The 27,218-nt window shown below is 40.2% G+C and overlaps 1 protein-coding gene across 1 annotated transcript in view; it reads right to left on the minus strand.

Moving 5' to 3' along the window:
- Positions 1 to 3,502: 3,502 nt before the first annotated feature.
- ccdc18 (coiled-coil domain containing 18) overlaps positions 3,503 to 27,218 on the minus strand; it is a 28,540-nt gene continuing 4,824 nt past the window's right edge. The window contains exons 5-25 of the mRNA XM_074687731.1: positions 27,017 to 27,113; positions 26,792 to 26,913; positions 26,420 to 26,678; positions 26,102 to 26,189; positions 25,172 to 25,389; positions 23,662 to 23,772; positions 23,402 to 23,533; positions 23,075 to 23,209; positions 21,462 to 21,539; positions 21,226 to 21,342; positions 20,941 to 21,108; positions 16,507 to 16,649; positions 14,779 to 14,942; positions 14,478 to 14,691; positions 12,444 to 12,543; positions 12,204 to 12,329; positions 11,788 to 11,928; positions 11,531 to 11,668; positions 8,653 to 9,096; positions 5,922 to 6,627; positions 3,503 to 3,778 (exon numbers count right to left, since the gene is read on the minus strand). Of these exons, the coding sequence (XP_074543832.1) occupies positions 3,747 to 3,778; positions 5,922 to 6,627; positions 8,653 to 9,096; positions 11,531 to 11,668; positions 11,788 to 11,928; positions 12,204 to 12,329; positions 12,444 to 12,543; positions 14,478 to 14,691; positions 14,779 to 14,942; positions 16,507 to 16,649; positions 20,941 to 21,108; positions 21,226 to 21,342; positions 21,462 to 21,539; positions 23,075 to 23,209; positions 23,402 to 23,533; positions 23,662 to 23,772; positions 25,172 to 25,389; positions 26,102 to 26,189; positions 26,420 to 26,678; positions 26,792 to 26,913; positions 27,017 to 27,113 (3,733 nt within the window). The 3' untranslated portion in view covers positions 3,503 to 3,746. The remainder of the gene's footprint in view (positions 3,779 to 5,921; positions 6,628 to 8,652; positions 9,097 to 11,530; positions 11,669 to 11,787; positions 11,929 to 12,203; positions 12,330 to 12,443; positions 12,544 to 14,477; positions 14,692 to 14,778; positions 14,943 to 16,506; positions 16,650 to 20,940; positions 21,109 to 21,225; positions 21,343 to 21,461; positions 21,540 to 23,074; positions 23,210 to 23,401; positions 23,534 to 23,661; positions 23,773 to 25,171; positions 25,390 to 26,101; positions 26,190 to 26,419; positions 26,679 to 26,791; positions 26,914 to 27,016; positions 27,114 to 27,218) is intronic.

Genomic DNA, 27,218 nt, shown 5'->3' on the forward strand with positions numbered 1-27,218 from the left:
TTTGTTTTTAGTTTTTTGTTTGTTTAAATGGAGATGTTTTTAAATGTCCTGATATTCTAATTAAACACTCCCGTTAAACCTTATCATCTGGTTTAATGTTTCCTCCTTTTCCCTTTCAGAGCCTCGAGATTAAGATTCAAAAACAACAACACTGGTCTGCTGTTGTGACAACAGAAGAAAATCACTCATTCCTATATTTCTACATGTCACAGAAACTTGCCAACATAAAGATCTGTGACATTCTTCTGAGTTATACAGTAAACCTAAGGTGACCTTGAGTGTTAAGTGTCAGTCACTCCACACCTCCTCCAGGAACAACAGCAAACATCTCTTTGTCCTTAAGTGGACACAAAACGGTCACTAGGAGACCCACTCCCACACTTTAAAGGTTACGTTTAATGAGGCAAAGGTCAGAACCTGCAGCTCTGTGATTGTGGAGTCGTGTGTGGGAGGAGATAGCATTGACCTTTCATCAATGCTCGCCATTAGAGATGTTTTTACCCAGCCAAGATAAGGTGCAGGGTTAGCGAATGGTGGAACAACACTCCTGCTCCAATCCATTAAATAAAGTGTTAGAGATTGTTTTAAATATTACTTTCACTTTCATTTGATACATTTTTCTTTACATTTTGATAAAATCTTAAATTTATCTAAGTATTCATTTCATGTATTGAGTTGCTTTACCAACTGAGAGCATTTTATTTTTGAACAGTGCAACAATTAAAAAACAGAGTAAGACGTTAATGGGGCAGAACCTCCATAAAGGAAGGAGGAAACCGTCAAACTGTTTCTGTCACTTTTAAATCAAAGTTTAAAAAGTGTGTTTAAGAGGTCACAGTGCTCAGAGCAGATTTCTGTTTCTTCACTTAAAGGTATACTATCTGAAGTTTTGCGTATCAGAAAGAAATTTGATTTACGTCCCACATCACAATGATTTAACAGGTTGCTAACATTCAGTGAAAAGACTCATTGATTTTTCCAGAAAGCTATTATCAAATGATAATAAATCCTGTTTGGTGTCTGTGCAGCCAGATAAGGGTCCACATCATCTATTTCACCCCTTTAGATGCTATGCTAGAAGCTGTGAGGTGTATCCGCTCAGATCACCTGTACTGTTAACAAATCTGATCAGGTCTGGAGAAAGAGACATTTGTGACATGAAGATTAAAGTCAGACAGAAAGAAACAATCACCTAACCATTGTTTGAATCTTTCCATCAAATTAACTCAGCAAATCAGCCCAACATCCTGATGTCAGTGAGCAAATAAGGACTTTGTCGCTCCTTTCCTTGCACTAATACTTTATTGTCGGGTGCAGACGCAGTGAGACGCAGTGAGACGCAGTGAGACGCAGTGAGACGCAGTAAGACGCTGTCAGCTGTGGTTGGCTCGTGTGCCAGGCAGACAGTTAGTCTGAGTGCAGCGTGTGGTTAACGTGGACTCAGCACAGTCACCTGCGGCTCTGGGTTGTTGCACTGCAATTATTGTGAGAGCTGGTGAAAACCAAAGCAAGGGGCTTCAACGGTTAAACTCTTTCATTTCAAACTTTTAAAGTCAGGTAGCTATTGTTGTATTTTTTTGAAGATGTTTTGCTTTAGAGAAAAATAAAAAACTGTCTAAACTGAACCAATACTTAACATTTTCACTGATAGAATTCGGCAGTATTGATTAAGATCTACTTTGACCTCAAGGGGCACTACAACCCATGAAGGCCTAAGTTCTCCATGGGTTTAAAGAAGCAGTATTGAGTCTTTTTAGGGTTTTACTGTCCTTCTAGTACCCTTGTGGAAATTCACATGATTTACAGTATATATATATATATATATATATATATATATATATATATATATATATATATATATATATATATATATATATATATATATATATATATATATTTCAGTCTCCATCTGAAATTCTTATTTTTAGCCGCCGTACCTTAAAGGCTCCCCACTCAACAAACCCCCTTTCCTCTTCAATGTGACTTGAACAGTCGGAGCAGACTTATGACCTAATCATTTCAGCAAATCAGGAGTTAAGTTCTTGTGATTATCCTGTGATATTCATACTAAAAACCATCTTTATCCTGCTTTAGGCCACTGAGAATGATCTCTTTAAGTCATCAGAAAATATCTTTAATCTTTAATTCCTGATCCAATAGATGACTTCACTGAAAAAAAGTGTGCCTTCACCCTGAACTTAGAACAGTGACTGTGTGAAAAGCCCTGAGTGTTGGTGTAGTGCAGACATGGGGAGACAAGACTGTACTGAGGAAGTCCCAAGAAGGAACCAGAGCTCAGCTATATGGCACGTTATAAACCGCTGAGTGAACCACATCCTCCAAATTTTGAATTTCTTGTCATACAAGAACTAAGCAAGAAGAGAACACAGAGACAGAAACTGTCCTAATACTGGAAATACTTAAAAAAAACATCTGCCAGTCCATGAACACGTTTAGTTCAGATTTCTGTTCCCAGCTTCGTGGGAGAGAGGACGTGCAGGTTTGTTTACTGTGATGAGGATGATTGCAGTCTTTGCCGTCTCCTGTGGCAACGCACACAATCACATGAACAGCCCCCCTCCCCCCACGCAGACAGGAAGTAATTCTCTGTGACATTCACACATTAACAGGTCTGCTGATGGTCAGCCTGTGAACGCAAACACCTCCTGTGACAGCGGTGACGACTGGAATCAGAAACAACTGTTGATGTTTTCTGATTGTCATGCATTTAAATGTAATCTACAGAGGTAAAGATGCAAAAGGTTTGTTATAAATCTGAATAAAATGCCTTGGTAATGCAAGTTAAGTAAAGTAATTCTATTTTATTCTATTCCATATTTTCCCTTGATATGTAAAGCGCCATGGCTTGCCTTGATTCCACTTAGTTATGCTGAGAACCAGGATTCTGTAACTTCACATTTTTTCTGAAAGGGGATACATCTTTTTTTAGGGTTCATATTGCCATATTTTAGCCTACAACATATACACATGCAGTGGTTTGAAAATCTGCACACATTAAGTACAAACATCCAGCAGTGTTACTTTATACCCATCTTTAAATTATGGGACGTATAATACCCCTCTTTAATGGTAATATCAGGCCTCAAACTTTTTAAACTCACTCCAAAGAAACACAGTGATGTGTAAAACAGCTCTAAGAGTTAAAACTCTCCACAGACCTCATATTTCCAAAGTTCCTCTTATGTAATCAGCACAAGGCTTCCAAATCTAATTTAACCAGCTTCAGTCTGCATTAGATTCAGCTCAACCCCCACTGGGTCCAGAGCCAAATTCTTCTCCTGCTGCTGCCAGTTGTTCTGGAAACACAACCCCACGGACACTGAGGGTTTTGGTTGAGACAGATGCTGGAGTAAGACCGCTTTTATATCTCCCTGGCGAACGACCAAGTCACATGATCGTAGACAAACGAATAAGAAAGGAAAGGAAAATACTACTTCATGAACCATTTTATTCAGTTAGCTTTTATAAAACTGTGTACAAATATAAATACCAGATAAATACATGAATTGCTACATTTAAACAACATCACAGTAAATCACTTTCATAACAGTGATCATCCCACTGGTCGTTTCTCTGATGGAAGAAATGCATCCAGATTTCAGTAACGCACACACTGAAGCAGCAGACTGATGAGGAGTGTCCATGAATACAGGACTTTATTACACATACGTGATCCCACAGTGATGACACCAGAGTAAACAGCTGTTCTCCTCCTGGTCGCCCACTCAGGGACAGCTCATGTGTCCTTGATGTTTCTCTAAAGACAGGAAAAATAACATGGATCAGGAACACTTCAATGTGTTTACACTGTATTCACACCGTCATGTGTTTCGCTAAGGTAGTTTGATTGATACTTGTTTGACTTTGGTGGAGCTGAGAGTAGAAAAGAAAACACTATAGATCAACAAGGATTTCTTTGTAATCAGTGTTTAGTAAATGTAGTGAAAGTAATGAGTCATGACATGGTCTTATAACCTTAAAAAAACACCAAGTTGCTTCTAACAAGATTTTTTTGTCCGCCAAGTAGTCCAAAACCCTAAGATTTAAAATTTGGATGTTACAAAGGAAAGAAATACAAGAAAAGCTGGAGCCATTGGTTGTACATTAGTAAAGATGACACGCCTTTATCTCCTCCCATCATCAAAAAAGTGAAGCCAAAATACAGCCCTGATAAGGATGGACATACAGTGGGGGAAATAAGTATTGAACGCGTCAACTTTTTTCTCATCATATTTATTTCCAAAGATGCAATTCAAACAAAATTTCTAACAGACATTGGTATTAACTCAAATAATCTACACATGAAAAGAAATCACAGCATTCAGGTCCATAAATAATGATTATGTGGAATTAAGTGTGATAACACAGGAAAAAAGTATTGAACACGCTAACTGAGACTCATCTAATACTTAGTGGAGAAGCCTTTGTTTGCAATCACAGCTTCCAGTAGCTTCTTGTATGTTTGAACTCATCGCTCAGGTGTGATTTTGGCCCATTCCTCTGCACAGATTGTCTTTAAATCTGACATTTTCTTTGGTGTCCTCTGGTGAACCCCTTTCTTTAGTTCTTTCCACAAATGTTCAATTGGATTGAAGTCAGGTGATTGACTAGGCCATTCTGACAGACTGATTTTCTTTTTTTTAAAAAAAACCATTTGAGAGTCAACTTTGCCGTGTGCTTTGGATCGTTGTCCTGCTGTAAGGTCCAGCCACGTCTCATCTTCATCATCCTGGTGGATGGCAGCAGATTCAGATCAAGAATTTTCCCATACATGGCTCCATTCATTGCTCCCTCAATTATATGGAGTTTGCCAAAACCATGAGATGAGAAACAACCCCATGCCATGATGCTTCCACCTCCAAACTTCACTGTTGGTTTAGTGTTTTTGGGTGATGTGCAGAGCCATTTCTCCTCCAAACATGGTATGTAGTATGACAGCCCAAAAGTTCAGTTTTGGTCTCATCTGACCAGACAACATTCTCCCAGTATTCTACAGGCTTGTCAAGATGCTGTTTAGCAAACTTTAAACCAGCTTCAACATGCCTTTTCTTGAGGACTGGAGTCTTGTAGGCTGAGCATCCATAGAGGCCATGGCGGTGGAGTGCATTGCCTATTGTTTTCTCTGTAACAATTGTACCTGCTGCCTCCAGGTCTTTCTGGAGCACTTTCAGGGTGGTCCTTTGCTTGTTGAGTACTCTTCTGACTATCTTTCTGACTCCCTGGTCAGAAATCTTCAAGGAGCTCCTGTGTGTTGCCTGTTGATGGTAAGGTGGTGCTTCTTCCACTTGCGAATAATGGCCCCAACGGTGCTGACTGGAATATTCGGGTGCTTTGATATAAGTCTGTAACCAGTTCCATTCTGATGCTGAGCAACAATCAGGTTGTGAATGTCTTCAGAGAGCTCTTTGCCTTTACACATCATGAGGTGTGTCGTATTTAACTGCTTAGTGAAAAAACAACATTTTTTATAGGACCATCAATTTGCTCTAGCCCAGCTGATGTTGGTTTGCACTAATTGGAAGTTCAAGTAATAATTACTGACAGATTTCAGGTGGTATGGTGCATTTCCTTGCCAAGGTATACAGCCTTACCATGGTGTGTTCAATACTTCTTTCCTGTGTTATCATACTTAATTCACCATAATCATTATTTATGGACCTGAATGTTGTGATTTCTTTTCATGTGTGGATTATTTGATTAATACCAATGTCTGGTAGAAATTTTGTTTGAATTGCTGCTTTGAGAATAATTTTGATGAGAAAAAAGTTGACGTATTCAATATTTATTTTCCTTACTGTATGTGAAAGACTCAAAGACTTTTCCAATCAGGACACATGAATCATTTCAAATCAACTGACTGACTAATCTCTGCACATTTGAGACATAGCTCCAGTTTTTACCTGTGATGGAGGGCAGCCCTCTTTGGGAAATCGCCGTGGAGCTCCACAAAGACGAGTCCTCCTGCATCGCCAGCGTCTGATTAACAAACCTCAGCATCCCTGTCAGTGTGCTCATATCCGTCCCCTCCTCCTCCTCTTCAGCTACCAGCGTGCTCATGGACTCCCTCCTAGACTCACTCGTCTGCTCCTCCTCCTGCACACCTCCATCATCCTGCCTGTCCAGCATGTATGTAAGTGGGTTAAAGGAGAGGTCAGAGGTCGCTGTAGCCTCAGTGGTGTTCAGGCCATGCCAGTCATGGTCCACCGTAGACAAAGATGAGACAGAGGAGCAGGAATCCCATGGCTGCTTGCTCAGAGCCTCCTTCAGTGTGGCCCTCAGGCTCGGAGGGAGATCCAGAGAGGAGTCGATGCTGCTGCTCTGCAGGGAGTCACATGTTTGGTTTGACAAACAAGGAGCCGAGGAGTGCTGGAGGTGTGTGTTAGGAGGAGGCAACAAGAGTGTCCTGTGGTGGGATGGGGAGTACAGGTGAGGGGTTGGGGCAGTTGTCTGTGACTTTCTGGGTGAAGACAGAGGGAGGTGAGGAGGGGAGAAGCTCTGTGAGGAGGGCGCAGCAGGGACGGAGAGAGTGTGGTTGTAAAGATTCTGGCGGTCAGCGGCTCGCTCCAGACTGGAGATCCTGGCCTGGAGACGGGTCACCTCAGACTCCTGCTCGGAGACAAAAGAACGCAAACTGTGACTGAACAGAAAATTCTCCAAACAATGATTTTTACTGAGACACCAGCAGGCCTGATGAATGTACTGACCAATCAGAGGCTCCGTTATGAATGTCAGCCCGAAGTGTTCACAGTAAGACGATAACATCTGTCTTTCTTTGAAAGCTTTGAAATGAGCATGCAGAGTGAAAAGCAATCTTTTCACGTCAAAATACTCTAATTTCAATTTCATTTCAAGTTTTGTTTGGCAGATGGACAAAAAAAATCACTGAATAAAAACCTGAAGATAAAAATCCCTCACAGCAGAAGTGAACTGGGACCACTAAAACACATAGTTGGTAATTATTCTGAGTTCAAACTGAATGATAAAAATCTGAGATGGAAATCAGAATTCTGTTTTTGTAAAATTAAATGAAAAATCATCAGAACTCCAGAAACAGATTTGCAAGATTAAAGACTTTGAAAGTAATTTTTTTTTAATTAAAGTTTTTCCAAAAATTCTGACTTTGAGGCCACAATTTTCTTTTATCTAAATTTAAGTCTTGCGTTTTTAACTGATTCAACCTCACATCAAAGTCATAATCCTGTCTTTTATTCTCAGAGTTCTGTATTTTTTTCTGAGATTAAAGTTGAAATGAATTCACTATTTATTTTCCAAACTGCTTATCCAGTGCAAGGTTGCAGGAGATAAAATGTTCATCTTCTCCAAATCTTGACCTTAATATCAGATTTTTTTCCCTTTTTTCCTCACAATTCTGAAAGTAAAATCCTGACATTGACAATTTTGACAGTGAAGATTTTTGGCGTTGACGTTTTCTCAGAGTTCTGATTTTAATCTCAGAATTTTCCAAAGTCAGAAAAACAGGTGGACTTTTTATGAGCCTCACCCTAAACAAATCAATATCAATGGCACTAATCTTCGTCCAAACTCTCCAATCCAATCCACTTTATTTATATAGCACACATTCCAAAGTGCTGCACAGTAAAAAAACAAATACGACTAATTAAAATAGCACAACGAAACTAATAGGAGTCATAAAAACAAAGGGGTTAAGACCATAAAAAACATAAAAGGACATGCTGAATTAAAAGCCAAAGACTACAAATGAGTTTTAAGACGCGATTTAAAAGTCGTTAGGGTGGGGGATTTTTAAATTTCTTGCGGCAGGTCGTTCCATAAATTGGGAGCCACCACGGATAAAGCCTCGATCACCTCGGGTCTTTAAACAGGTTTTTGGAACCAGAAGGTGAAAGTGATCAGCAGACCTCAGGGGCCGTGAAGGAGTGTAAATATTGAAAAGATCAAAGATAAACTGAGGTGCTGCTCCATGTTTAGACTCAAAAACAAATAATGAAATTTTAGGGGTGATGTGTGCATGTTTTCAGTGCTCCTGTTAAAAGACGAGCAGCTGCATTTTGGACGACTATACTCTCACCCAATAACTGTTTGTTCACATAATTACTGTCTGGGAGCTCATGGTTGGCATGTGACTGTTACACAGTAAAAGTGCCACAGTGTAAACTTGCACTGATTCTTTTCTTTTTGAAAATCTGCCACAAAATCAGGTGCTTCAGATCACAACAATCAGAGAAAAGTCTGAGCCAGACTGAGGAATGTGAACACCAAAGTTTCCATTGTTTGACTTTTCCTAACAAGTGGCCTCCTTTAAAACAAGGAGGAAAAAAGAGAGAAAAAAAACAAGAAAAAGATTTAAGAGGTGAAATGTTGGCAACTCTATAAAACTGGGAGAAAGTCAGCACAGCGGTCACATGCAGGGAAAAGACAGATTGAAGTGGGTGATAAGAAATTAAATGTGTGTGGGTGGCAAAAAGATGCTGGAGATCAAAGGGGTTTGTGGAGTAAATTTGCTTATTGTAGAAACTAAAGAGGGATTAAAAAGATGAAAAACAATTAACTGAGGTGGAACAGAGTCACACAAAAGTTTAAATTTTTACAGCCAGTATTCAAACTCCTTCAGCCCTGAAACTCGAGTCAATAAAGAGGAAATAACTGTACCTTGATGAGGAGAGACTCGCTGGAGGTCTCCATGTCCTTCTCAGAGGTCAGGAGTCGGCTCTGGAGCTGGCTCGTCTGGACTCTGGCCTGATTTAACTGAGCAGCAAGCTGCTCCAGCTGGACCTGAAGGAGACTGTTCTGGGTCCTGTTCTGCTCGTACAGGATCCTGGTTTCTTCCAGCTGGGCTTTACTCTGCAGGAGCTCGGTCTGTGCCGCGTCTCTCTGAGTCTGTAGTCGGCCGAGTTGGTTTCGAGTGTGATCCAGCTCACTCTTGGTTTGGTCCAGCTGGGTTTTGGTCTGATCCAGCTCCACCTTGGCCTGCTCAAGCTGGTTCTGGCTCTGCTGAAGTTTAGCAGTGAGGTGCTCCTGGGAGGAGCGCATGGTGGAGGAGATCTGCTCAGAGACTTTGAGGAGCTGGCCTCGAGTCTGCTGCACTGACTCCAGCTGGAGGGGAAGAGAAAACAGGCACATGAGACGAGTTTGATTTGACATGTTGACATGTTTGGTGCTGTGAAAGGTAAGGCTGGCACAAAGGCCAAAGCAGGGTGAGGAAAATGTTTATCATCGATAAGCAGAAATCAACATGTTGTCATCTGTCTGTGGGAGAGACAGAGTTTTAAGAAGAGAAACTGAAAATGAGACAAAGAGGGAACTCACACAGTGATGCTGACGTCTCAAAAAGAGGAAAAGAAATCAGACAGAATGAGTGAAACATCTGTGGGGAACAAGACCCAATAGACCTTTATAACATATCAATAAAAGGAAGCAGTATGATGAAGTGTTTCTTTTGATTATCACAGAAAAATTAAGACCAAGCAAAAAACTCTTCATGGAAGCTTTGAAACCACGTAAGAGATAAACTTTTTTTTTTCAAGTTTAACTCCTCGTCCTTCCTCAACCTTTCATGAAAAGTTTCTACACATGCACTGCAGATAATCTGTACATACATGTCTCAGCATACAGAGACATACTCATATCAAGCAGTAACCTCCAGTCTCCAATATGAAGCTGAGAGTCCAACAAAATCCACACACACACACACAAAGCAAAAAAAAAAAGATCTTTACAGCAAAAATAAACATGTTTACAGCGTGGATTAAAAAACGGCATGGGTCTGGATCACTCAATTCTGTATCAGCACAAACTTTACAGCAGAGGGGGTGTTTTTTTTTTTTTATAACTCTTTATTTTCAGAGTTATCAAACTTACTATTTCAGCTCATATAAGTGCATGGCTGACTTGACTTTAATGTATTTACTTGTGGCTATGTAGCACTGAAACGTGACAAGGAAGAAACTTTGTGACTCAGTTTATGTCGTAGTTTAGTAAACAGGCTTTATTTGACACTATTTACTGTAGCTGTGACTTGTAGGTGGCGTGTAATGTTAGTGAATCCTGGTTATGTTCTGCCAGTGCTCAACTACCAACCCCAACCTCACCAAGCAGAGCTAACGCTAGGGATGGGTATCTTTCATATTTGAAACGATAAAGGACTGATGCTCGGTACCTGGCAATCTGTACCGGTACTCAACAAAACCAATTCTCAGTACTTGTTTGTGTTTATGTGGTAAGAAATATCAATTTGTTTGATAATAGAATTTTATTTTTTTTCAATTTAACATATTTATTCTTCAATATATGACCTTGCAATGCTGTGTTCATGTTCAGCATGGAAAATCACCTACTCTTCTACTCCCTCACAGTCACGAGAATGCATTTTGGTACCTAAACATGGTACCCTTTGGTTTTACGTGGATCGGTACCAGGTACTCTTGACAGAATTTGGTCGGTACCTATGGAAGTACCTAATTACACCCATCCCTATCTAACGTAACCTCACTCTTCATTTTATTGATAGACTCTCAAGTTTGAACAGACCACTGCAGAATAACTGCTGACTGTGGGTTGGAATGAACATTATCACAAACAGTTTAACCCGTGTTCTAGCTTTTGGGCCATGCTCTTTCAATCTCCTTTTAAGCTTTCTTCTCTTCTTCAGTTAGGCTCCAGTGTCCACCATTACAACAAAATTAATCCAAGAAATAATTTAGCATAGGAAAAAACAGATCTCTTTTCTTACTACTAAACTTTGTCCGCCGGCGTGGTGTTGTCATAGAGACTTCTACGTGCCGTAAATTGATCTGGTCCTGGCCGACCCAACCACAGGTACTGAGAAATGGCACTTAGATAACCTGATAATCTCATATCAAATCATGGATTATGATCAGGCATATACACTCACCAGCCATTTTATTAGGCACACCTGTCCAACTGCTTGTTAACGCAAATTTCTAATCAGCCAATCACATTACAGCAATTCAATGCATTAGGCATGTAGACATGGTCAAGACAATCTGCTGCAGATCAAACCGAGCATCAGAATGAGGAAGAAAGGTGATTTAAGGGACTTTGGACGTGGCATGGTTGTTGGTGCCAGACGAGCTGGTCTGAGTATTTCAGAAACTGCTGATCTACTGGGATTTTAACCAACAACCATCTCTAGGGTTTACAGAGAATGGTCCCAAAAAGAGAAAATATCCAGTGAGCAGCAGTTCTGTGGGACAAAATGCCTTGTTGATGCCAGAGGTCAGAGGAGAATGGACAGACTGCTTGGAGCTGATAGAAAGACAACAGTAACTCAAATAACCACTGGTTACAACCGAGGTCTGCAGAAGAGCATCTCTGGACGCACAACACGTCCAACCTTGAGGCAGATGAGCTACAACAGCAGAAGACCACACCGGGTGACCCTCCTGTCAGCTAAGAACAGGAAACTGAGGCTACAATTCACACAACAACACCAAAACTGGACATTTTCAATGAAAAATATATCTCAAAGAATGGAATGAAAATGGAGGATGACATGGATCATCAGTACCTCCTTGTTGTGCAGCTCCCTCTCCGCCTCCAGCTCCTGCTCTAAAGAAGAGATGGTGCTCTGCAGCCCAGCCTCCGACTGCAGCCAGCGAGCCTCCTTCAAAGCCAGCTCCTCCTCCACGCTGCCCAGCCGCACCTCCTGCAAACACACACACACCAAACTTACTACAAGTGGCAGACAAACAAAGCAAGTTGTTCATTCTTCCATTTATCCTCATTTACCAGGTGAAGTAATAAACTGTGCTCTCGTTTTTTTACCTTCTCTTTGTTCTGCAGCTTGGTGGCATCCAGCTCTCGGCTCAAAGCCTGACAGTGACGACGAGTTTCCTCAAGCTCCTGCAGAGAAGTTTGAAGTTTCTGCTGACAGAAGTGAAGCTGCTGTGTGAGCTCCTGGGACTCCTACATCAAACACACACACACACACATATGATCAAGAATCAAGGAGTGATCATTTGTTTATTAGAGACATCTGCTTTCAGGTGTGTGCATTTAGTTGATGATGAATTTCACTGAAACAATCCCTGCACGCTTTGAGACAGTTTGCAGGTTCCCTGTCAGATTTCATCGACATTTTCTGCTTCAACGTAAAGAAGGTTAAATTTAGTGATTAAATGAATCAAAGTTGACTGACTTTAACACTTTCTTACACATTTTTTCCTCTTGTTGCTCCTCACCTTCTTATTTCTGTCTGTGAGCTCTCCCAGCTCCCGCTCTCTGTCCTCCAGGCTCTGCTGCACCGACTCCACCTTCCTCTCCACCTCCTGCCTGTGAACTCTGATGGCCACCTCCAACTGGGCCAGCTTAAAGTGACACGAGAAAATGTACAAAAAAAGGGCAGAAAAAGTGAGATGCAGTCAAACAAAAACTGCAAATGAAATAAAATGTACTGATATTTGTTTTGTTTTATTTCCTACCAGCTGTGCTCGCTGCTGCAGCTCCCCCTGTCTTTCCTTCAGTGCAGTGTCCATGTCTAAGACCTCATGAGTCCTCTCCTCCAGCTCCCTCTGGGTCTCACTGTGAAGCCACAAACACATTTTTTAACTGAGAAGTTTATTAAACACCATTTCATCACCAAGTAACTAGATTACTCAAAGAACAGGCTGGGTGACTGTGTTACTTCTGCTGACTATGAGAGTCATGGACAGAGCTTTGGTTTGAGTGTTGAAAGAGGTCATTTCAGTGCCTTACTGAGCAGAATGGGGCTTGTGAACACGACTTTGATTGATCATAAAAAAGCTCTGTTCTTGATTTAAAGGTTAAGTTATTTATAGTCGTCATCTGCTTGTTCATTCTGCTCTGCTTCTGCTCCGACAGTTTTTTAACACCAGTCACTCCGTTTGTTGCTTAACGTCTACCACATGAAGCATTGTGTTGTTTTCTTCTTTTCCAACAGGAAATTACTTATGGATCCAGTTGAGTGCTCACCGAACAATGAATAATATTCAATGTTATGATTATATTTAAGCACAAAAACACCCACACAGCTCTGCACCCCACTGAAACTGAAATAAGATGCTTGCTCTCCACTCTGAGCTGTCTCTTGTCTTTGTGAGCAGGATGTAAAGAGTAAGTCCTCGTCATTTTATTAACAAGTCGATCTATGACCAGCATGACTATTTTCCAGTTCCTATCCAACTCACTGCCTAGAGCGAGCAAAATGCAGCTTGTCCAGATAGATAAATAAATAAATCACAAGATCGTGCTAAACGGCTCAACAGCTCCTTTGTGCAGGGGTTGAGCCTCAGACAGCTCCTGTTTGATTTAACTCCTGATTATTGATGATAGAAAGAAGCTTAAAGTGACAGAAATTAGATTTTTAGGTCATCTAGATGTGAACTGTTATTTTGATCCCTGAAAACTTCAGAGTGTAACAACATTCACAGAAACACTACGGTGCAGTTACCACCAGCTCGTAGCAAACGGTGAATATTTGACCTCATGTGTTAATTGCAATGAGGCTCATTTGACTATAAATGGACCTGTTTAGCTTAAAATTAATGTGTAATGACGCATTTACATGTATAAGAAAAAACACTGACACAGAGAAGAGACTCAGCGCAGCTTATGTAGCATTTTAACCCTTAATGAGTGCTTTGTGAGTTAGACAATGGTGTTTAGGGCCATTTGTACACATTTGGTAGCCACATGACCCTCCAGTGAATCGGGCTCAGAGTGATTCACATTTTGGGTCAGAGATGCCTTATGAATATATATTTTTTTAAACTACAATAATGTCACACAAAGATTCTTCGCCTGTTACTACACAACCTATGCGTTTTGTCATTTTGTCACACAGAAAAGTGCTGGACAGGGTTTATTGTGCTACTCAGACCTTAAACCTCTCGGTCCACAAAGCCAGAACAGAAACTGGGAAAAAAATCTTTTGGGTATTCTGCACCCCACACCTGAAATATAAAGTGAAATAAGTTGAAAATCATTGAGCTGGTGTCATTTAATATTTCAGATCCTAAATGAAAGACCTTGAAGCTGGAGCTGTATGTCTTGACCAGGTGTCCTTTGAAAATAAAAGGGTTTTTTTTATTTCAATGGGATCACCCTGGTTAAATAAATATAAATGTCACAAACCTGGGAAATATGTGGAAAACAGCCCCCACCCCACTCCCTCCAGAGAAAGGAACACATAACACATCACAAAGGTTCCACTTAGTGTAGTATAGTAAAGTAAATCAATATTCATATAAAACAATTCATATTGTAACATCTCAAACATCAAGGGATCAGGAGTAAGAATAACACAGTATTTTATCTGACAGAGAACAGATGCTTCATGGGACACTGCAGCAGAAGCAGGAGCAGGAGCCATGGCTGTGCTTGTGTGACTATTGTTGTGTTAAAAATACAAGTGAGTATTACATTTACACTGAAAATGGTTCCCAAACCGCCAGAAAAACAACAACATACGATTTCAGCCAGAGGTTCATCCTCACCTAAGCTGGAAAGTCAGTTTTTCCACCTTCTCTTGCCGCTCATCTGCAATTGTCTGGGTTCTCTGCAAAACATCCCTGAGTGTCTGTAGCTGCTCCAGAGTGTCGGCCAGCTCTTTCCTCACTTCCTGAAGCTGTTCCTCCAGGAGCTGGACTCGTCGGATGCTGTTGAGCCTGTCAGCCTCACAGCGATGGAGCTTCTCCTCCAGGTCGACCACTGAGAGAAGTGAGAAGAAAATAAAGTAAGACGAGGCAAAGAGGCTGGAAAATAGTAGAACAAATGCAAAATAAAACTGTGACATACCAGTGTCAGTCTTTTTATCGAGCTGGTTAGTCGTGTTTCTCAGAGTTTCCTCCATGCGGCTGATGTGAGACGTCTTGATGGCAACATCTCTCCTCAAACGTTTTAGCTCCGACTCCTTTGAATCCAGTTCGCCTCGGCACTCCTTCATCTCTGAGGACAGCTGGCTGCAGGACACAGAATATAACACAAAACAGAACAAAAAACACATCATTTCTGATTAAATGAGCTGTAGTAAAGAGAAAACTTGAGGCAGAAAAAGTAGAAAACATATTGTATTTAATATATCATTCCTTACCTTAATGTGAGCACAGCCCCCATCTTGAGTTCAAAGAAATTAAATCCCTTCAGAACTATTAGAGCTGATAAACTGAGCTACACAAACGTGCCTTTTTGTGGCACGTTTAAACAATCAACATGATTCAGCTTTGAAGCTTTTAAAGCCACAAACTAAAGCAGCTCGAGCCTGAGCACATCAGGCTTCTATCCCCACATTTATACACTCGCATGAACAGGGATGAAAGTGGCCGGGGAAGGGCTTCTTTCTGCCTGCAGACATATTGAATGTGGTGTAATCATGAGACTGTCCCACTCTCTGCTTTAGCTGCAGGTCAGTGAGACAAAAAAACACTGAGAATGTTCCGACAGAAAACAAAAGACTCATTCACACCGCTTTAAATGGCTGCAGGATTAAATGAAGATATTATGCAACATTCACAAAAAATGTACTTAAGAATATTTGGCATTAGTATTACTATTTCAAATTATTCTGTTAATTAATGTTAAAAAATGTTGCATATCACTGTTAAATTAATAAGTTGACCTTTCTCAGAACTGAAAGATGTGATTTCAATAAATTTTTCTTTATGAATTGAATGAATGTAATCATAAGAAATTGAAGCAGATCTGAAAAACTAAATTAAATAACATTTTAAAGTACAGCTGGGTCTCATATCCACAGCGTTTCCTCCTCACTCATGGTTACAAAAGCTGTCACAACAAAAATCAGCTCTAATTTCATAACTTTGGTAACCGTAAGTGAGGAGTGAAGGCAGTAGATATGAGACCCTGCTGTTCATTTAAATATTGTTCTTCAGGGGACACAGGTTGTCTGTGCTCCACAGCACTGACTAATGGTCTGTGCTCCATGGCACAGGGTCCTGTTCCTACTGACTTTTGCAGTGTGTTCCTAATGGTTGATATATTAATGAATGAAATGTTTGACTGGCCTATCATGCTGTTTTGACTCTTTTGGAAAATGTTAAAAGATATATTTATTTATTTTTGACACAGTCAGTCCACACCACATAGAGCATGGACAGCTGATCGATGCCACAAGAAGCACAGACAGCTGGTACGTGCTGTGACGCACAGCCTAACAGTCTGTATAATGTGGAGCACAGAGAACCTGTGCCACTGCTGCACGTCTAGAAGTTCAGCAGGGTCTCATATCGACTGCATCCCCTCCTCAGTCACTGTTACAAAACACAGTCACAAACTAATGATTTTAAGTTGTTCTTACTTAAACAGTAACAAAAGTTAAATCTACTCAAAAATCATCATTTTCAACTGAAAACTCAGACATTTGAGTAAACTGAACTTAATAACAAATTTTAAGTTTTCATAGCTTATTCAAATGGAGTATTTTGAACTTTGAGGTTTACGGTGCAAGATTTTATATTTTCAAATCACAGTTATTTAAAACACAAGTGTGTGGTTTTGTGTCCTTACCTGACAGATTCAGAGAGTCGTGTGTTCTGCTGCTTCATCTCCTGCAGGTTATCGTCTCTCTCCTGCACCTCTTGCTCTCTGTTCATTGTCTCATTCTGCAGGGCGGCTCGGGCTCGCTCCAGCTGCTGCTCCAGCACGGACACCTGTGGATAGATACAATGTCAGCTGGATCATCATTACTTTCCTCATCAGTGGAATAAAAACATATGGAGATCAGTGCTTTAGAGAAATGTGGTTGGAGTGTAGATCAGAAAGCTGCATCATGATGGAGGATCAACATACCCAGGATTCCTCTGCTGCTGTTGGCCAGAAAAAACCTTCAGCAGTCGTTAGAGGAAGGAAAAAAGTATCAATATCAGTGTTGCAGCTATTTGACCAGGTTAATGCCGGCGGTTGATTGATTGTTACTTTTCTGTTATCTTGAGCCAGTTTGTCTATTCTCCTCGAGCCTCTGGTATCAACAACACATTTTGTCCAGGAGAAAACTGCTGCACACTGCTGTTTTCTCCATTTGGGACCATTCTCTGTAGGTCCTGGATGGCTGTGTGTGAAAATCCCAGTAGATCAGCAGTTTGTGAAAGACTTCGACCAACCTGTCTGACACCAAAACCATGCCTTGTTCTAAGTTAAATCCTCTTTCTTCTCCATCATGATGCTCAGTTTGAACTTCAGCAGATTGTCTTGACCATGCCTACATGCCTAATTGCATTAAGTTGCTGCCATGTGATTGGCTAATGAGATATTTGCATTACAGATGTAACAGATGTAAACAAATAGTGCTAATAAAACTTAATCCCACATTTCCCTTACACAACAAAATAACGATAAATGACTTAAAGTAAACTGACCGAGTAAATGTAACTAATTAAATGAGTTTAAAAATGTGAACTCTGCATTTCTTCTTCAGGCTCTTGGGAACTAGTGTAAAAGTGGGCTTTGCTTACCTATTTTACACATAGAAAGAACCAGACACAGAACAGGATTTTGGTATTCTGGTGTATGGTTTTTAGAGTGCAGTAAAAGCTGTTTTATCTTACAGTGTTTGGGCTGGTTTGCAGTTTTGACCCCGCTGACCAGATCATCTCATGATGATTTAATCTTAATCTATGTATTCACACATATTTGTGCTAGCTCACACTCACACAGCACATCAAGAAGGACCTCTTGGCTTGATCCCACTTTGCAAGCCATCTGACCTTCTACTCAAAACGAAAATAACGATTTCTTTAATAATCCGTTCCCTTTAGCAACTGACCTGTCATTTCACCCACATCAGATGTGTACGGACAGATGCTAAATGTCTGTGTCCATGTACAGCTTTACTGACTGAATGGTGCTCATTTTGCTCTGTGTGTTGTAAATGACAGAGTGAAGCCAGATCGAATGTACCGAGCTATAAATGAAACAAGTTCAGACAAGAAGCAGTGATCCTTTAGCACGAGTTGTATTTGGTAGATTAAGTTTGAAGAGCCGTCTGTTACAGTGACGCCTCTCAGTAAACACTGCAGACTGATGAAGCAAATTAGAGCTTCACAAAAGAAGTGAAGAAGTGAGAAGAGCTCAGCTGATGAACTTCCAGGGGTGGGTATGAGCAAGATACGATACACATCACAATACTTGGGTCACAATACCATAATATCACAAAATCACAGTATTGTGATATATTGGGATAGACTACACAGCTAACTTTTTGACTGAAAGCAACTTTTCTATTTTATTGTGGTTAAAATAATTAAAGTCTGTTGCTGTGTTTTTATAAATACACTTAGCTTAAAAACATAAAGTGATGCAAGTTTGCCTCTTAAACTACTGTGACATTAAACTGATGTTGCAAAAAAATTGATTAGATAAAAGATGTGGTCCGATGGTAAAACTGAAAAATGTCACTTGGTGTAACCAATGTTACTCATAAAAAATCTAACATAGGACAAAACATGGCGATGATAATTATGTTATCCGTCTACTAAGCTGTAAAAATTAAACTTCAAGTTATTTCAAACCAACTGACCCAAAAATAGAGAGAAAATATTGATGTTTACAGCACCAAAACCCACATCAATAAGTTTAGGAATAAAACATTTTGAATCTACTTAAAGATCATGTCTATTTTACAGTTTATGGGCAACATACAGCAGAGTAGCTCTTCAGCGCCATCTACTGCAGTGGAGGTGTTAAAGACGTATTGTACTTGAAATTGACCTTAAATATGAATTTTTATTGTAACAAAAATATCGATATTGAGAGTTGAAATATTAATATTTTATTACAGGTCAAAGTGTCGAGATAATTTGCCATACCAATATTTATCACACCTCTAGTTCTAGCTCCCACATCCACTTTCTGCTCCTCTTTTAGTGCTGCGTCTGATAATAACAGTGTCGTGCATATTGCCACAGATGTCGCTCTGTTCTCCTTGTTTTGGCTTCTCATATGTGCACATATGACAGAGAGGGAACATGTGTTCTCCCACTCCAGGCTTGGGTTTTTAACAAAGGCAGGTGACAGGGCAGGGAGCTCCTAGAATATGGCCATACCGCCACATTGGGTTGCAAATAGGTGGTATATTTCTGGTAAATTTCAGGTAAGTTTCCTGAAAGTTTCATGAGAAATCAAGCTTGGGAATATTAGAAATTTTCAGAGTTTTATTGCTATTAGCTTTGTTAATTTTTCTAAAAATTTGATTGCTAAAAAATTATTTTATTTTTCACCATTTATGGTTTTTGTTGTTTGGTGAAAGAAATCATTTTCTGATACTAAAGATGAAGACCAGTCATAACAAGACAGCAGCCACTGATGATGAGGTCCAGCTCCTTGATGAGTAGAAAGCCTGGCCTGAGGAGAACCTAAACCAAATACTTTGACATCTTTGAATTTTATGTAATTTTTTATGGTTTTTGTTGGTCTGTGAAAAAGACCATTAAAGTTCTAAAGTTCTTAAAACTGATATTTGTCATTTATAAAATGTTGTATCAGGCATATTTACGAGTAGAGGTGTCCCAGTCCAATATTAATATCGGATATCGGTCCGATATCAGCAAAAAAACAAGTATCGGTATCGTATCGGAATGCATCTAAAATCTCCGATATAAGCAGTCCATTCCAGACTCCCCTCCTGCTGTTTTTATTTGATTTATTTAGGTTATTTTCTGGGTCTTCTTATTTATTCTTTATTTTATTCAATTACTATTATTATGTTTAATGTTAAAACTTCTGTCACCCATTGGTTAATAATAAATGGGTCAGTTTTTCCTCATACCTACTGTTGCTGACTACTGTTCTTTGTTTGAATAATATCACTTAATTAAGCCTTTTCTAACATGACAGACATACTACAGAATAAGTAATAAAAGTATGCATGTTTAATGCTGATATCGTATCGGATTAATATCGGTATCGGCCAATACTCAATGCTGCAGTATTGGTATCGTATCGGAAGTGAAAATGTAATATCGGGACATCCCTATTTACGAGCATGTTTGCTTATGACAAATATTCATTCCTATACTCTTGACAAATATTAATTCCTATACTCTTGACAGTTAGACTCTTTTAGGGGAAAATTCCCTGAAAGTTAATTTATAATGTCATTTGAAAATGTTGGATTAGAGTTGTTTGCATGCGTATCTACCTGTAACAAACCAAAATGTTTAATATTTGTTGATTTCCATCAGTTTACCTTAATAACCGAAAATGTAATGGAAAGTTTCCAACTTTATAAAATTGTCAGAATTTTGCAACCCTACCGCCAAATTTAACTTCCTGAAGGCAAATAAAGAAAAGCTTTTTAGGAGAGTTGTCCCGACTGAAATGTCTGTCGACAGCAGGGCAGTGAAACAGAACATGTTTAAGAAACTTGGCTTGTGTTTGTAAGATTGGTGAATTCAGTCGATTAATCTTACTCAACATTTGTTTTAATACATAACTTGTATCATGGTATTATGAAAGGGAGTTTGGCCTTTGGCGGCCCAACATGGAATTCTTTGTGACTAGATTAAAAAGCAGAAAGTCGCCCAGAGGCTGAAGTTTCACTGTGATGCAACTTGTTTGTGGGAACCCATAAACTGGAAATTTGAGAAGGTTTTAGATATTAGTTGATACTTATTCTACAAGTGGTATTTTCCTCAATTATGTGTAATTAATGCATTAACAGTACATCTGTTTGTTAAATATGATTCACAGGGAGTTATAGACACACTTTTTTTCAGAGGGTTTTATTGCTTGTTAAAGCTGATGTAATTTTCCGTTCCTCATTTGACTTTTTAACTCTTTGCTCATTAACTTCGCTTGTGATGTTCATAAAGTAAAAGGAATGAAAAAAAAGAAAGAAAATAAAGTAAGAAGAATGTAAATACATACAACATGTTCCTGTTAAATCTCAAACCCAGCCTCATGGTGTTTTAAATACTGGACACAGCTGTACATGGACCGGCCTACCTGTGTCTGCAGCTGGCTCTGACTCTCCTCCAGTTCAGAGATGTGAGCGGTGCTCTCCGTCAGCATGGTCTGCTGCTGCTGCAGGGAAAGCTGCAGCTGCAGGTTCTTTTCGCTGGAGCTCTGACACACCAGACTGGCACTGTGGAGCTTCTCCTGAAGGGAGGACATCTGAGGGGGAGAGACGGAGGAGAAAAATCAGCCTGAGAATCATGTGCAAGACGCAAAGACAGAAATGCTTACAGATAATAGTGGTCTGAAAGTTTCCCACAGAGCATGGCAGTTCACCTTGTCGTTGTTCTTCTGCAGCTCGGTCTCATAGTTCCTCTTCACCTCCTCCATCTGCTGCAGGTATAAGCTTATCTGCTCTCTGTATGCTGACAGGGAGGACTGCAGCTCACACACCTGATGTGCAAACAAAAGTCAAATCATCCTTTGGTTGTGGTACATTTCATGACGTGTCTGCGGTTGTGTGAAAGTTGTTTTGTGTTGGTCCAAAATGTTGATCATGTTTTTATACAAACCTTTGCAGCAGATTGAGTCGCCTCCTCTTTGAAACTCTGCAGCAACTCCTCACTTAGTCTTTCATCAGCCTGCTTCTGCTACACATTAAGCAAAATTAAAGTATTTAGCATGTACCAGGGTGGAATCCTAACTGCTGTGCCCACTTGTCGCTTCAGCACCTCCAACTCACTGAATTTTTGAGTCAGAGCTCTTAAACTGTGATGCAAAATTCCCACATTCATTTACTACAAATGGCACCAATTCAAACCTCTAAGAATATCACCGACCTCACCAGGTGATGTCAGATACATGTTGGTCCTTTGTCACAACTATCCCCACTACTGGGGTAGGTCCTGACACACGCTGGGGTAAGTTGATACAGTAAGACAAAAAAGGGAAAACAGAGGTCACGCCCCTCAAAAAGAGGTTTACTGAAATGGAACAATCCAGAACAATGTCTCTCTCTCTCTGTGACTGACCATAACTCACTTCCTGTTTGACTCAAGAGTTCATCCTTAACAGTTTGTATGCCCAAATACTACAGTGTAGCTGCGTAAAGAGCGCATAGGTCTAACAGAAAACTGTGTGTGTGTGTGTGTGTGTGTGTGTGTGTGTGTGTGTGTGTGTGTGTGTGTGTGTGTGTGTGTGTGTGTGTGTGTGTGTGTGTGTGTGTGTGTGTGTGTGCATTTTTAATTTAAGTCAAAGTCAGGTGACAAATGGTTGTTTGCATTTGTTTTTTTTTGAGGAGCAACATTTCATCCTGACCCTCAGAGAAAACCCTGCTGCTGCTCCAGAAACCCACACTGGGATAACAATCGGTCTGGTAACCTACACTGGGATATCACTGGACCCTCAGCTTCTTCAGTGATTTGTAGTAATGGCAGATCCCATGTGCCTTCTTGTCTGGTCTGACTGACTTCCTGTTCTTTGTGACTTCATTAGAGGCTTTAAAAAAAAAAAAACATCTGCAGGCACACCTCTGTCAGTCTGTCTTTTCCACTGCGCGGCCGTTATGTAGCATTTCTAAATTCAGGAAAATGTTCTTAGTTGAACAGAAGGGGATGGTTGTGATACTTTATAAAGATGTGTTACAACCATCACCACCCCTGTCAGCCAGTGTTTAGTTAGCTGTATTAGCACAGTAAAGTAGATTAGCATGAGAAAATGCACAACATTTTGCCTGGAAAACTACAGTTTATTCTGATATAAGTCAAATGGTTTTATCTGGAACAGTATAAGTCCTAAACAAAATATAGTCTTCACTTTTTTCTCTATTGAATCTGCATGCAACTGTTTCCAGCTCTGACAGTCATCCTGTGTGACCAGAGTGGAAGTGGGTAAATACAGAAATGATCACATGACTCCTATATTACTATATTATTGGTGGAATTGGTGATGTTAAAACTATCACCATGTTACAACCATACCTGGTCTCCCCTACTTTTTATGGTTTTAGTATCTTAAACTCAGGCAACACTCTGTAACTTCTGTTAAACTTGGAAGCCCAAAAGGGAAAGGGGTTTCAAATTAGCCCTAGTTTGACACCATCTACTTTATGAAGCAGTACTTATTGCATTGCCCCTGTCGAAGCAAATTCATATGAATAAATAGAGATAACAAGATTAGTGCTGACCTGTGTGAGCTGGTCTAAGGAGCTCTGCAGCAGGAGAGCTTCTTCCTGAGCATCGTCTCGCTCCCTCTGGACAGTGCTCAGTTCCTGCTTCATCTCCAAAACCTGAGACTGAGCCTCCTCCACAGACAACAGCAACTGCAGGAGAAAAAGATCATTACATACTGAAGGGCATACCACATCTGCATTTGACTCCTCTGTCTTTTTCTAAAACAGTTTTTGATTTAACGGGTAAACCTGAATAAGCTTGGTAAACAGAGGCTTAAAATTTTAACTGAAACTTTAAAGATTAACTGAAAAGACAGAGAGAGAATTGTGTTTATAGATCACCATTTCTGTTCTGTGCTGCTGCTCATTGAGCTGTTGAGTGTGAGACTGTCTACACTTCTCCAAAGACTGCTGGTACTCCCTTTGTTTTTTGGTCATCAGTGACTGGTAATGCTGCACAGTGTTGCTTTTCTCCTGTCATCACAAAAAGAAAGAGAGTCCATTTGCATGTAAGCACAAGTACAAGCAACAGGTAGTGGCAGCAGCTAAACAATGACCAAATGAACAATAAACGATAAAACAATATAAGAGCAGAGTTATACCAGCAGCTGATTTTCCAGCTCGGTGTTGGTCAGCGCGGCCTGAGTGTAGGCCGAGGTTTTTTCCTGCAACTGTTTCTCCAGCGCAGCAGCACGAGCAGTTTTTCTTTTTAACTGAAACGAAACAGATCACAAACAAACTGTGAGTTTAATAACTAAGACTGATGAGCCTGAAAGCACGCTCAATGTTATCCCCCACAGGGAGTTCTTATTAACAGAGGTAATGTTTTATTAATTTGTGCTAAATAAATACAGACTGATTCATAGTTGATTGATTGATGTTACAGTTAATATTCTCACCTTTGAGAATTAGTAATGAGCAACAAGCAGTAATATGTGTTTTATAAGCCTGTCAAAGCTAACATGATGATAAGACGGTATCATCATTTAAACATTTAGTGCAGGGAGAACCCTTTGAAACTTAAAAAAATTCTCCTTAAAGTTCTCTTAGAGGTCACATAAAAGCTTAGATGATCTGTAAAATAAATTTATGAGTTATTATTAGTGCAATTATTTGTGATTTAAAAAGTTCTTTGTTTGACTGCCCTAATGGTATTTTGTATTTATTGCTACCTGTTGGTTGTGGCTGCCTGTTGCAGCAGCTCTCTCTTCCTTGTCCATGTCTTGTAATTATTTCATCTCTTTTTCATCATTTTTGCATTTTAAGTGGATCATTACTTTGTATGGTTCATTTGTTGGTCATGGACACCAAACTGGTTTTGTCTTCAGTGATATCTTTTACTGTTTTTGTTCCTGTATTTGTCTGGAGATCCTACATGTAACCATGGCTGCATTAATTGTTTACATATGAAATCGGCTGTTAGCAGCCTGTAGCATGTCAATGCTAACTGGTGTAAGGCCTGATGTTTCCCCACAAGGTGAGGAGAAGGGGGTGAGGACGACATGCTGGTTCTCAGGTGTGAGCTAAGAAGTGACGACATGGACCTGTCCTTCCATCCATCACTATTGGGAACGTAAGATCTATCTCCAATAAGATGGACGAGCTAGCTGTGCTAACCCAGCAACAGAGGAAATATCAGAGGGCAGAGTAGCTTCATGCTATTCACAGACATGGCTAACGGAGCTGACATCAGACACCAACGCCACACTGGAAGAGCTTCACCTGCTGTGAGCAGACAGGATCCAGGAGACAGAGACTGAACAGACTGCTGAAGAAGCTCAGTCCTGGACCCTGTGGAGGTGGAGGCTGGCTGACTGGACAATGATGGACAAGCTGTCATCATCTATTTTCTTATGGACCTTTTTCCCCTTTCTATACACTTTCTTACTTTTGTTTTCTTGATTGCTGCTGTGACTCCTCCTGAATTTCCCCTTTGGGATAAGTAAAGTAATTTCTATTCTATTCTATTCTATTCTATTCTATTCTATGATGTTAAGAAGGTTGAAGATGTAGCCCTTCACAAGAAAAATTTGGTGTTTAAATGTCAAATTTAACAAATAAAGTATAGTTTTTGAAAAGAAAGGGTACTATCATAGTGGATTACGTTTTCACCTCTTTCTCTGTGTCTGTGGCCTGGCTGACTTTGTCCAGCAGCTCAGTGTGGAGGCTTTGGTACTGTGAGGCTCTCTGAGCCATGGAGCTCTGCAGGGTGGAGATCTCCTCCTGGGCTCTGCTCAGACGCTCCTGAAGACGCTCGACCAGGCTGTTCTGTTTGCTTCGTTCAGTTTCTTTTGACTGCAGCACTCGAAGAAGCTGCTGATAGCCTTCACCTGGGAGAAGTGGGTGACAGGGAATCAGTGAAAATACAGTTTTACAGTTTCATTTAGCAGACATGTCGTCCAAAGTGATGACAACACAAGCAAGAATTCAGACAGGAGAAAAACCTAGTTAGTGCGACAACAGTGCTACAAGTTATTTGGCGGCAGGTGCTGCCATCAAGTGCAGGATTTTTCTTTTTTTTGAAGTAGTGTAGAATAATCTAGCCAGCTAACCACAATTAATTGCTGCAACAATTTACAGCAACCTTCCACAACAGTTCAGTAATAGTGCTAATAAATCAATAAAAACAATAAATGAAAACTAAATAAACTTCTGTTTATGCAGTTTGGTACAGCGATGTTAAGTTATTGGCTGTAGTTTTACCTTAAACACAACATTTTATTATCAAATGAACATTTCTGAAGTACAAACCTACCTATCTCTGTTTGACAAAAACATCTACAGAAATGTTTCAAGTGCTACAACTGATGCAGAGTGAGTCTTTCCCTGACATAATTCAGTCTTGGTAAGCAAAAAGTAATTCCAGATTCAGAAAAGAATAATTAAGTTAGAAAAGTTGTGTATGGAGAGAAAAAAGCAGGAGGCAAAAGACAAAAGACTCTTTGTGTTTATACTACACGAGCAGCTTCACTGAAATGATAATGTCTGTAAATAATCCTTACTTAACACTTGATGAGGTAAACATGAGGTATGTCACAATACCTGGCTTTAGCTTGAGCAGGTGTGTAGTTCCTGAATAGTCTACATGAGGCAACATGCAGGGCCGAGTACACAATGCCCCCCCAGCAGCCTGCAATTATATAACACATGAGATCAGCAAACACGTAAATCCCTGCACAAGACCAGTGATAAAGATGACCGCCTGTTTCTGATAATCAAATGGAACCAAAACCAGTTTCCCGAAAACAAATACACTCTTCATTCATTGGTCCCTCAGGTCTACCTCTGTGGGATCCTGAAAAATAACATGTGATACGGAAGCACAACAGACAGAGTAACTCTGTGTGTACTCCTCTTCACCTCTCGTAGGTGCAGCAGACTCAGCACCGCCTCCAGGCTGCCCAGCTCCGTCTGGCTCTGCTGAGCTTCTCTGAGGCTCTGAGCCGCCTTCTGCTCCAGACTCTGGGTGAGGTGTCGTAACTCTTCGCGCTCCTTTTGCAGAGAGGCCAGCTCCCTGCACTCTGTTTCCTGCTCCCTAAGCCTCCTTTCCACCTCCTCCAGCCGCACCTGGAGGCTGGCAGCAGTGGACTCAGATCGCCTCACGTCTTCCTTTAGCCGACTGAAACGCAGACAAGAGGAAAGAAAATATAAAGATATTTCTAAAAAATAAAACTCCGCTACAATCTTACGGCTTCTAGTGATGAGATCATAAAATCAACCATAGGTGCAAACCTAATTGTTTGGTTTTGCTCAAGCTTCTCCCTTTCAAACACTGAACACTTCATTTCCAGCTCCTTTTTTTCTCTGTCACACACAATGAGGCTCTCCTTCAGTTTGCACTCACTCTCCATCACCTTTAAGACACAAATAAGCATACCTGGTTATGGCTTTTTCACGTTATTTGATATCAAAAACATCAGATTAGTAAGAAATAATGTTTAAATAAATCAGATGTACCATTTTAAGCTTTATGGAAATCGTGGCTTTGTATTCCTTGAATGCTTCTTTGAGTTTCTCAGCATTTTGTAGAGCTTGATTCCTTTGTTGCTCCGTTCTGTCAGGGGTGAGGAAGAACATCAGTAGTTCAAATATGACTCCACCATTAGTATGTAGAGTCAACAGTTAAAGTCAAACACTGCATAGAGTTAGAAAGTGGCAG

Source organism: Halichoeres trimaculatus, unplaced genomic scaffold, assembly GCF_033239565.1.
Source record: "Halichoeres trimaculatus isolate MK-OKI-2021-1 unplaced genomic scaffold, fHalTri1.1 fHalTri1_scaffold_15, whole genome shotgun sequence".
NCBI lineage: Eukaryota > Metazoa > Chordata > Actinopteri > Labriformes > Labridae > Halichoeres > Halichoeres trimaculatus.